Here is an 11,718-nt window from a genome sequence, read left to right as displayed (position 1 = left end):
GGCGGAGTTGAGAGGAGGGTGGGTGCCCCGCCCTGGGTAGGGTGGGAGTCCCGCCCTGGGTAGGGTAGGCCATGGGCGGTGATCTTTGATCCCCTGCATTACGTCTGGGTGCTCGACTACCAGTGTCCGAGCTTCCCGCTGGAGACCACTGGGGGCTCGGCCCTGGGTGGGCAGGGACAGGACAGAGGACGGGGAGTGGGGCTGTGCTCACCCGGTGCGCCTGGGGGTTAGGGAGGGATCTGACAGGGAGGGTGGGGGAGATGGAAACGGGGTTCCTGGCCGCATAATGCCGTCACTGGTAAGAGCCCTTGACCTCCGTTCCCCAGGGCGAGGCCCTGGAGCAGGCCATCCTCAGCCAGGCGCCCCAGGTGGAGAAGCTCATCGCCACCACGGCTCACGAGCGGATGCCCTGGTACCACAGCAACCTGACGCGCGAGGAGGCCGAGCGCAAACTCTACGCGAGCTCGCAGACCGACGGCAAGTTCCTGTATGTGGGGCTGGGGCTGGGGCTGGAGCTGGGCTGGGCTGGGGCGGCTCAGTGTGCGGCGGTGTTCAGGCCCCCTAGCGGGACCGCCTGGGCGGGATCCAGAGTCTGCTACTTGCCAGCTGGGACGTGTGGCAAGCAGGTGGACTTCTCTTCTTCCCTCAGCAAAGAGTGACTGAATACCTACTATGTGCCAGGCACTGAGGACATGGCAGTGAACAAAGCAGACAGAGCCCTGTCCTTGTGGAGCAGGGAGACAAAAAAGAGGAGCCAATAAATGCAAAGTGTGTCAGGAGGCAGGCAGTGCCGGCTGTCCAGGGGGGAGGGTGGGATTAGGTGGCCAGGAATGGCCTTCGCTGCGTGTAGCTTCTGAGCAAAGACCCAGGAGGTGAGAAGTGAGCTGCGAACTCTCTGGGAGAAGGGGTTCCTGGCAGGTGGAAATGCGAGTACAAAGACCAGGAGTTGCTGTAGCGGGACCGAGAGTGGGCCTCAGAGAGCCCTGAGCAGCCCCCCACAGCCTAGTCACCATCACATCCCGGAGGAGCTGCAGTGTGCAGCCGGCCCCAGTCACCATCACCATCGCCATCGCCGTCGCTGTCGCCGTTACCATCACTGCAACCATGAGCAGCAAGGCCGAGACCCAGCAGGCAGCCCAGTCCCTATCATCACACGGCAACCGTGAGCAGCGAGGCAGCCACCCCAGTCACCATCACCATCACCACAACCACTATCACCATCACAGCCATCACCATCACCATCACCATCACCACAACCATCACCATCACCACCATCACCATCACCACAACCACAACCATCACCATCACCACAACCATCACCATCATCACCATCACCATCACCACAACCATCACCATCACCATCACCATCACCATCACCATCACCATCACCATCACCATCACCATCACCATCACCATCACCATCACCATCACCATCACCATCACCATCACCATCACCATCACCATCACCATCACCATCACCATCACCATCACCATCACCATCACCATCACCATCACCATCACCATCACCATCACCATCACCATCACCATCACCATCACCATCACCATCACCATCACCATCACCATCACCATCACCATCACCATCACCATCACCATCACCATCACCATCACCATCACCATCACCATCACCATCACCATCACCATCACCATCACCATCACCATCACCACAACCATCGCCATCGCCATCACCATCACCATCACCATCAACACAACCATCACCATCAACACAACCATCACTGCTACCAGGAACAGCGAGGCCGAGACCCAGCAAGTGCCCACCACCCCCACCCCAGCGCTGCCAACACCAAGCCCAGCACCAAGGGCAGCGGTGTAGGGAGCGGAGGCCCGGCTGGCCTCACATCAGTGGTGCCTGCAGCGGAGATAAGAAGGTCATGCACCGAAGGTTTTGGAACCAGTAACGTGGTTCAGTGTAAGAAATGGATATGGTTCCATCGACAGGAGCGACACCAAGGCAGATGAGTTTGTACACCAGACTCCCATCAAGAAGAATAACCCCAGGAAGTCCCTTCGAAGTGTAGGCGCTGGAGAGGCTGTGGCGTGTGATGCTGTTGAGGGAGAACAGGTGCGGAGGCAGCAGATGGCACAGCCCAGGTGGAGTTCCAGCGCAAGGCCGTCACTGTGCAGCAGACTGTGACCGTCATAGATGGTCTCCACGTGGCAGGGCCCTCCCCACAATGAGCAGCAGGATTCCCAGGATGGTGAGAGGGGGAAAGAATGAGGGATCGAGAGGCTCCCAAAGGCCAGGCCCGACAGCGCCGGCCCCCGCCTTACCACACGCGGAACCCCTGTGGGCGTGGACCACAGCATTCCAGCCCCCCTGTGCAGGGAGCAGGGGTGGGGGGTGCTGACCACCAGGGTGCAGGAGAAGAAGGCAGACCAGTGAGGACATGTATGGGGCTATGGACCACGATGCTGCAGGGCCCTCCTCTTCAAAGACAGCCTAGGCCAGTGGTTCTCAACCTTGGCTGCACATTAGAATCACCTGGGAATCTTTTTAAAATCCTGATTTCTGGGCCTCATCCTCCGGAAATTCTGTTTCTTTGTTACTAATGTTGTGGCCCCACCCCATAACAAAGAAACAGATTTTCTGGAGGATGAGGCCCGGAAATCAGGATTTTAAAAAGATTCCCAGGTGATTCTAATGTGCAGCCAAGGTTGAGAACCACTGGCCTAGAGGACGGCAGTGAAGAAGATAAGGAAAACCAAGGAGACGAGACCCAAGGTCAGCAGCCCCCTCAACGTCGGTACCGCTGCAACTTCAGTTACCCACGCGCAGAAAACCCTGAACCACAAGATGGCAGAGAGACAAAAGCAGCTGGTCCAGCAGCTGAGAATTCGTCCACTCCCGGGGCTGAGCAGGGTGCGGGAGGAGGGTGTGTGTGGGAGGGGGGCTGAGTAAAAGTGCTGGCTACCATCTCTACCATCAAGAAGAAATGAATATGAAATTCCAGCAGTAAGAAATGGACAAAAGATTGGAGCTGAAGACCTTAAGTGCTCGCTTTTTGCCATTGACCAGATAACTAGAAGGATGTGCGTTGTCTGTGCAGCAGGGGTTTTTATTATTTTTGTCTGAAGACATCTCTTTTAGATAATGACAATGTGTTTTTCATGGGGGAAAAAAAGCCTGGTTTTTTTTCAATATACCTTTAAAGGTTTTAAAATTGTTTCATATCTGGTCAAGCTGAGATTTTTAAAGAACCTCATTTTTAATTTGTAATAAAAGTTTACATCTTGATTTTTTCAAAAAAGTTAACAAATTGCAAGCACCTGCTAATAAAGGTCTTAAATAATTAAAAAGAAAGAAGGAAAGAAAGAAAGAAAGAAAAAAGAAAGAGAGAAAGAAAGGCTAGGAGGCGGGTTTTGGCTAGTTCACAAAACAGGAAGGAGCCAGAGCGCTTGGAAGGCAGTGAGGTCTGAGCGTCTCAGGACCTCATGCATTAATATGTGTGAAGTGGTAGGACAGTGTCTGGCATGTACTGAAAGTGCACCAAATGGTAGCTCTTACTGCATGTGCGTGAATGTGTGTCTGCCCACGTCTGAGTTACCGCTGAGCCTGTGGCTGTCTTCGTTACTGTGAGAGAAGCTGTACAGCTCTTTAAATAACCCTGCTGGGTGTTTGAAAGCCCGCTGGCACTGCATTCTGGTCTGGACGCAGGTCCCTTTGTATACAGCTGTTATCCAGATGTCAGCTGAGGTCACGCTGGCCGTGAGCGCCCTCTCTCCTGTGCCCTCAGGAAGTCCAGCGCCCTCCCCACCATGTCTGTGAGTTCTCCAGGCCTCCCTCCTCAGGCCCGAGTCCCTGCAGGGCTGAGTCCTGCTCTCACGCACCTCTCCTAGGGCTGTCCCTCTCCTGGGACCAGCCCACAGACCCCTGGACCTCCCCACCGTGTGTGGTCTCTGCGTGGGCACCAGATTGCCTGCAGGTCTCCCACAGGAGGCCGGTTCCAACACAGGATGCTGTTGTCAGCCGATAAAATTATTTTTTTTTACCCTAGCAGACTTCGGATAAAATTGCAGTAAAGTTTCTAAGGCTTCGGAGGGAACTCTTGAATGCATGTTACAGATCATGCAAGGAAGGCCTTAGAACAGTACCAGACAGGGCTGTTTTCTCAGGGAAACTGCACTTTGCATTTGTATCGGTTACTGTTTGCTATGTAACAAACTGCTCCAAGACCTACTGGCTCCAAACAACATTTTTTAAAATTGTCACAATTCTGTGAGTCAGCTGAGCCGTTTTCTTTGAGGCTGGGACTGAATACGTTGGGATGGCCATGTCCTGTGTCTGGCTATTGGCCCCATGTCCCCTGGGTGACGGGGAGGCACTGGCCGCAGTGTGTCGCTGTCCAGCAGGCTCGCCTGGGCTTATGCAGTGGTGGTGGCTCAGGGTTCCCACGAATAGTCACAGAGGGAAAGTGACGACACACAGGCACTTTTTAAGACTCTGCTTGTGTAATGTTATTGAGGTCCTATTGGCCAAAGCAGGTCATGTGGCCAAAACCAGCGTCACTGTGGGAGAAGGGACTACCCACAGGAGAGGAACGAAGGCAGCCAGTTTTGAAAAGACCACCACAGGATTGGAACGAGGAGGTCATAATGGAGGGGATGGGCCTGGAACATGGGTGTTTGGGGCTCCTTCTTCCCTCTTGGATTGCAAACTTGAGGGCAGAGCCTGCCCTGGTGCTTCCGGAGCGCCCTCTTCTAGTACGTGGTGAGGGCTGGTATTGGCCAGGTGGCACCTGTCCTCGCCGGACGCTGCACCCTCCCATCTCGGGTGTGGTGCTTGCTAAGACGTTACCAACATTTGGTCGCACGTCTCACGTACATGCGCCCGCTCCCAGGTGCCAGAGTGCCGCGGCTCTCTGGGAGGGTGACGGCTCTCCTGTTGGTGTGGCTGGTTCTTCCCCCTCATCTCGGCTTTGTCCTTTCTGACGTGTGATCTCCTTTCTTTGCATTTGCAGGCTAGGGCTTCCTTCCCTGCTTTCATCTCAATTCCGCTTTTCATCACCTCAGTTTCTGCCTTTCTTCTGTCTTGGTTTTTCTTTCTTTTTCTCTCCTCCCCTCTCTTCCCTTCCTCTTTCCCATATATGGACAATGATCGCACCATTCCAGCGGTGTTAAGTCTCCCCCAACCTTGGGTTACCCAAGGCCCCCTGAAAGTATCAAAGGGTTCTGGGGGAGGTAAGGGGTGGCAGAACTGAGTAGCGCGTGCAGCAAGTAGTCTTCTGAGCCCTCAGCTCAGCTTTAAAAGAAAAAGTTGTTGGTTTTTGTTTTGTTTTTTGAAGAGAGAGAGGAAGGGAGAGGGAGATGGAAATATCAATGTGAGAGCAAAACATTGACTGGCTGCCTCCTGCATGTCCCCCTACTGGGGATCAAGCCCACGACCCAGGTATGTGCCCCAACCGGGAATCCAACCAGCAACCTTTTGTGCACAGGATGATGCCCAGCCAACGGAGCCACTCCAGCTAGGGCCCAGCTCAGCTTTGACTGGTTTCATACCCTAACCTTCCACGGAGGATGTTTGACAAAGAATTCCACGGCCCCAAGGGAAAGTTTGCAGAGGTTTTGCATTGACACAGCAGAGGTTATGACAGGCTTAGCGTTAACCAGTCTGTTGAGATAAGAGGCGTCTCAGGAGAACCAGGGCCAATGGCTTTCAGCACCGAGCGGGTCTATCATGACGACAGGCGCTTTGGAGAGCACGCTGGCTGGAAGGCTCAGAGGCAGGAGGACCAGCTGGCCATGGAGGCTGAGGCTGGAGGAGGTAGCATCTGGGTGCAGTGGAGAGACTGGGGCTGGTGCTGAGGTGCAGAAGCAGCTGGAGTGGTGACGTTCTGAGGGACAGTGACTGATGCTGGGGAGATGTCCAGAGTCCGAAGCAGCTGGAGAGACAGGCAGGGTGTGCTTTGTCAGAAGCTGTCGTGGGTTCTTCTTGTGGTTCCTCAGTCACTAACTGCTTTCTCAGCATGGAGAGAGTTAGGGGCTGGAGGTCAAAGCTGTAGGCACAGAACCTCACACAGGCGTGGAGGTCTCGGGGCCTGAGATCAGGATGCAGGGTGTGACAGAAAGATGCATCCGCTCAGGCCTGCAGTTGAGACCAGGGCCACGCCCACCACTGACCACAGAGAGTGCCCCCACAGTGTGGTCAGTGTGTGCAGGTGTGTGTGGGTAGACATGTTCTCACTGCACAAAGGCACCATCTTTGAGGGGCTCAAAATATCTTTATTTTGGCAAATTTCCAGCAGAGGACAATCAAGGGTCTCATTCTGTCACAGGTTGGTCTGTTACAACAACGGGCGGGTCTGTGATGATGACAGAGTGACTTGTTCTGGTCTGTACAGAGGTGTCCCATGATCTAGTCACAGGGTTGTGCTTACCTTTGTTGCTCTACATGTGGACATGACTTTCCCTAAGAGAATGGTCCCGTCTACCTGTGTAGACCTGTGTGTCCCCTGTGAGTGGCTTTGTGTCCACCATAGATGGCCAAAGAGCCCTCCATGGCTGGCCAAGAGTTCCCTGTGGCTGAGTGAGTGTCCCCTGTGGGTGGCTGAGTGTCAGGCCATGCAAGGCTGAGTGGGTGCTGTGGGAGGCCCAGCATTTCTGTGGGAACAGTCACACATCTGCCCTTGGATGATGGGGTGACACTGTGGTTCCCTCTCTGCTCTCTGACCAGTCTCGGCTCCCCCAGTCCCTGCTGCTTCTCCGTGAGGCTCTGGGGTGCCAAGCCCAGAGGGTGTGTTTGGGGGACCTGGGACCCAGCCGGGGGACACCACGACAGGAGCCCAGGTGGTTGTAGGGGTGACCTGCTCTCCTTGTCCCCACCAGGCTGAGGCCCCGGAAAGAGCAGGGCACGTACGCACTGTCTATGATCTATGGGAAAACCGTGTACCACTACCTCATCAGCCAGGACAAGGCCGGCAAGTACTGCATACCCGAGGGGACCAAGTTTGACACGCTCTGGCAGGTGAGCCGCCCGCCCCCCGGATGTGAGGGAGCCGCCATGGCGAGGTGCTAGGCTCCTGGGAGGAAGGAGCCTGGCCCTGATGCCCGCCCCCTGCAGCTGGTGGAGTACCTGAAGCTGAAGGCGGACGGGCTCATCTACTGCCTGAAGGAGGCCTGCCCCAACGCCAGCGCCAGCGCCAGTGCAGGTGCGTGGGGCCGCAGGGCGGGGCTCGGGAGACGCTGGCCCTCAGCCCCTCACCGCCCTTTCTGTTCCCTCAGGGGCCGCTGCTCCCACCCTCCCCACCCACCCATCCACGTTCACCCATGTGAGTCAGCCAGCATCTCAGAGTTGGGGTCTCTGGGGCGGAGCTGGTATGGGGGCTACGGGTCCTGTTCCCAGGGCGAGGCTGGGGAACGGGAGGAGGTGCCCCATTACTGTCCCTGGGAGTCCTCAGAGGATATGGGTCTCATGAGGGGCTGGTGCCCTCAGCTTGGGCCCTACTAACCCTGTGGCCCCATGACCTTTAGCCTCAGAGACGGATCGACACCCTCAACTCAGATGGATACACCCCTGAACCAGGTGAGCTGGCAGAGGCGGGGGTGTGTGATGGGTTTGGTGCCGGCTGGTGGCAGATCCCTGGCTGGCTCTGGGTGTGCTCAGGGAGACGGGGGCCTGTCCCGGCCCGTGGCAGTTGGCTTGGTTGGCCCTGTGCACACACTGTGCCATCTGCATGGGCACGCCCATCATGCCCACCTGTGCATGTACATGGGTGTGTGCAGACGTGCAGGGGAGAACCCGTGGCTGTGCCTGGGTGCCAGGGCACAGACACACATTCGTTAAGCACCTACTGTGTGCCAGTTACACTCTGAGCTCACTGTGCACATGAGCTCATTGGATCCTCCTGGCATACTATGGGAGGCGGTCACAGTAATTCTCAATTTATAGACGAGCCAGGAGGGAGTAACTCTCCCAGGCCACACAGTAGGCAGTGGGGGGGCGAGACTGGACCCAGGCAGACAGGCTCCCAAGGCCACGCTCCTAAAACGCCCACTGCTGATGCTTGTGTGTTGGACGTGTGGATGCAAGCCTCCCCATGTATGTGCTCAGAGAACATACATGGTTGTGTGTGCACACAGAGGCTCATCTGTGGAGCCCTTGTAAACATGGCTGCCTGGTGCCTACGGAGACGCGGGCGGGCACGGACGTAGGTGCATACATGTCAGTGCACACACAGGCACAGGTGTGCACATTCCAGCTGGCATACTAACGGTTAGACAGACATGGGTGGGAGTGTACATGGATGCATAAGTGTGAACACACAAGGGCACACATGCTTATATGTGCACAGTGATGCATGAGCCTTTGGGGTCCAGTTGGACGTGACTTCCCAGTGCACCCATAGATGGGACCAGGAGTGCACACACGTGCACACACACACGGACCCACGCGCCTGTACATGCTCTAGGTGGTACGCCCCTGTCCACGGTACATGCCTTGTGGGCGCTGAGGCTCCCTACCCTCCCATCCCCTGCCCCCTCCCTCCTCTTGACTGGGAGTGCACGCCTGTGTGTGCCCAGCCCGCCTAGCATCCCCAGAGAAGCCGCGGCCCCTGCCCATGGACACGAGCGTGTATGAGAGCCCCTACAGCGACCCCGAGGAGCTCAAGGACAAGAAACTCTTCCTGAAGCGCGACAACCTCCTCGTAGCTGACATCGAACTTGGTTGCGGCAACTTTGGCTCCGTGCGCCAGGGCGTCTACCGCATGCGCAAGTACGACTGCTGGTGCAGGGGGCGATCCCCGGCCTGCGGAGAGGGGGAGCCAGGAGGTGACATCAGTTTGCCTGGAAAACAGACCCTGGGAGAGGACCTCGCCCTTGGGGACAGCACCTGAGGGAGTGAGAAGCAGCGTGGGGCCGGGGAGGCTGGGCTGGGCTGCAGCTGCTGATCCCAGGGGAGCTGTAGAGGGGCCCCCTGAGCCCCTGCGTCCACCCGTCCTTGGATGCAGGCTGCCCAGGGGGGAGTGTACCTATGAATGGAACTGCTCTTTGCAGTGAGGGGCGGATCCGGGGAGGACTTGGCCGTGCCCTGCCCCGCCCGCACTCCCGGCAGCCAGGGATGAGTGCCTGGGTCTGGAAGGGAGATCTGGGTGGCAAACCACAGCGTCCACTAACCAGTCCAGGGAGAAGGAGCAGGTGGGGGCACGAGGGGCCGAGCAGGGCCGCGCTGACTCGTGTGCGCCTTGGCTTGGGCAGGAAGCAGATCGACGTGGCCATCAAGGTGCTGAAGCACAGCACAGAGAAGGCGGACAAGGACGAGATGATGCGCGAGGCCCAGATCATGCACCAGCTGGACAACCCCTACATCGTGCGGCTCATCGGCGTCTGCCAGGCGGAGGCCCTGATGCTCATCATGGAGATGGCGGGCGGCGGGCCGCTGCACAAGTTCCTCACCGGGAAGAAGTGAGCGGGCTGCGGGGCGCGGGGACTGGGCGCGCCCTGTCCACTCATGGGTGTGCTCCACCTGAGAGCACACACTCACTCTGTTATTACATTTTTGTTTATTGATTTGAGAGAGAGAGAAGGGGGAGAGAGGCAGAGAAATCGATTTGTTGTTCCACTTATTCATGCATTCATTGGCTGACTCTTGTATGTATCCCGACTGGGGATCGAACCTGCAACCTTGGTGTATTGGGATGATGCTCTAACCAACTGAGCTACCCGGCCGGGGCTCACACTCATTCTATATGTTCATAGACACACACCCAACGCGCAGCACCTGACAACACGCACACTCATACCTGCCCCCCCGCACACCCTGACACGCACACTCATACCTGCCCCCCCGCACACCCTGACACGCACACTCATACCTGCCCCCCCGCACACCCTGACACGCACACTCATACCTGCCCCCCCGCACACCCTGACACGCACACTCATGCCCACAGGGCAGAGCCTGACCTCCCTGTCGGACGGAGTCCCAGCTCTGCCACTGGTTGCTGTGACCCCGAGCAGGCTCTTAGCTTGTCTGGGTAGTTTCCTCGTCTGAACCACAGAGGGGATCACAGTACTGCCTCCAGGGCCCTTGTGAGGATCAGATGAGTGGGTACTGATCAAGTGCTTAGCACGGTGCCGGCCCTGCGTGTGAGGGTGAGTACTAGCTCCGAGGGCCGTAACTGTCGCCACCCCAGTTCTCTTGGCCCAGTTCATGACCCACAGGAAATTAGGGGGACTGTCTCTGACCTAAAGCAGGGTCAGCAAACTGCAGCCCATGGCTGGCTTTTGTCCTGCATGGTTTTGCATTTTTAAAGGGTTATAAACAAAAAAGCAAACACAGGGACACATGGCAGAGGCCACGTGCAGCCTGCTGAGGCCAGAATATTCCTATCTACCTGGCCATTTACAGAAAAAAACCTGCTGCCCTCTGATCTAAAGGTCATTTGTGCTCCCTCAGCCGCAGGCTCTTAGTCTCACAGTCTCTCACACTCACCAGGCAGGTGCCCGCCAGCCATCCTGGTGTTGGGCCAAAAAGCAAACACAGGGACACATGGCAGAGGCCACGTGCAGCCTGCTGAGGCCAGAATATTCCTATCTACCTGGCCATTTACAGAAAAAAACCTGCTGACCTCTGATCTAAAGGTCATTTGTGCTCCCTCAGCCACAGGCTCTTACTCTCACAGTCTCACACTCACCAGGCAGGTGCCCGCCAGCCATCCTCGTGTTGGGCCGGCTCATGCATCCAGTCACTGCACAGGTGTTCAGGCAATTTCTCTGTGACGGACTATCACAGCCCTTGGGATTTGTCAGTGGACAAAAGTGGCAAAGATCTTTGCCTGCATTCTGGCTGGAGAAGAGAGGCTTTAAATAATTATACAATAAAGTGCTGAGTATGTCGGGAGATAAGTACTATGGAAAAGGGGTCGGGGGTGTCAGGCTGGGAGGAGAGAAGTGAGAAGGTGAGGTTTGTGCAAACAGGGAGGCAGCCGAGCACAGCTCTGGGGGAAGGGTTTTAGGCAGAGGGCACAGCCAGTGCCAAGGCCCTGAGGTGCCCCCAAGCCTGGTGCTGTGGAGGAACAGTGAGGGGGCCTGTGGCTGGAACTGATGTGGGTGAGAAGGTGATGGGTCGTATTTTGCAGGGCCCTGTGGGGGCGGGGAGGGCTTGAACTTTGACCTGAGTGAGATCGGAACCCTGTGTGGCTGTGAGCAGAGGAGGAGGACCTGGCTCTTCTGTGGGGAAGACCCAGGAGGGCGAGGGCAGAGGGGACTGTTCCGGTCCAGTGAGTGAGGACGGAGGCGGGACCAGGTGCAGGAGCCACGGTGGGAGAAGCAGGAGGTGCTGGAGGGTCCTGAAGGCAGCAGAGCTGATGGCTGGATGTTGGGTGGGAGAAAGAGCAGCTGAGGGCAGGTTTCTGGCTGGAGCACATGAGAGGAAGGAGCTGCTGGGGGGAGGGGAGGGAGGGGCCGCTGTGTGTGTGTGTGTGTGTGTGTGTGTAGCTTAGCTTTGTCCTTAACCATCTTTGAGATGCCCTCGGGCCCCAAGGGACCGTGGAGGGTGCAGACAAATGATTAGTTTGGGAATCGTAGCAGGTGGGTGACATGGACAACCTGGACCCGCAGGAGGGCAGGGCTCCCCTGTGGCTCCCGCTGTGTGCCCAGCCCCTGCCTGGCACAGACAGGTGCTCAGTGAGCATGAGCATGTGCCCAGCTGGGGTGGAGGCGCGGGCCAGGCCCCCGGGGAGC

At 57.0% G+C, this 11,718-nt stretch overlaps 1 protein-coding gene and 1 pseudogene across 1 annotated transcript in view; both read left to right on the top strand.

Annotated features, from left to right (window-relative positions):
- The first annotated feature begins 260 nt into the window (after positions 1-260).
- ZAP70 (zeta-chain (TCR) associated protein kinase 70kDa) overlaps positions 261-11,718 on the top strand; it is a 14,638-nt gene continuing 3,180 nt past the window's right edge. Inside the window, exons 1-8 of the mRNA XM_014536437.1 lie at positions 261-278; positions 327-487; positions 6,862-7,000; positions 7,097-7,184; positions 7,258-7,304; positions 7,507-7,558; positions 8,557-8,749; positions 9,232-9,438. Of these exons, the coding sequence (XP_014391923.1) occupies positions 261-278; positions 327-487; positions 6,862-7,000; positions 7,097-7,184; positions 7,258-7,304; positions 7,507-7,558; positions 8,557-8,749; positions 9,232-9,438 (905 nt within the window). The remainder of the gene's footprint in view (positions 279-326; positions 488-6,861; positions 7,001-7,096; positions 7,185-7,257; positions 7,305-7,506; positions 7,559-8,556; positions 8,750-9,231; positions 9,439-11,718) is intronic.
- On the top strand, positions 1,667-5,002 carry LOC106725410 (annotated as a pseudogene).

This window comes from Myotis brandtii, unplaced genomic scaffold, assembly GCF_000412655.1.
Source record: "Myotis brandtii unplaced genomic scaffold, ASM41265v1 scaffold1612, whole genome shotgun sequence".
NCBI lineage: Eukaryota > Metazoa > Chordata > Mammalia > Chiroptera > Vespertilionidae > Myotis > Myotis brandtii.
The sequence above is the reverse complement of the archived record's forward strand: the minus strand, read 5'-3'. Positions and strand labels throughout refer to the sequence as shown.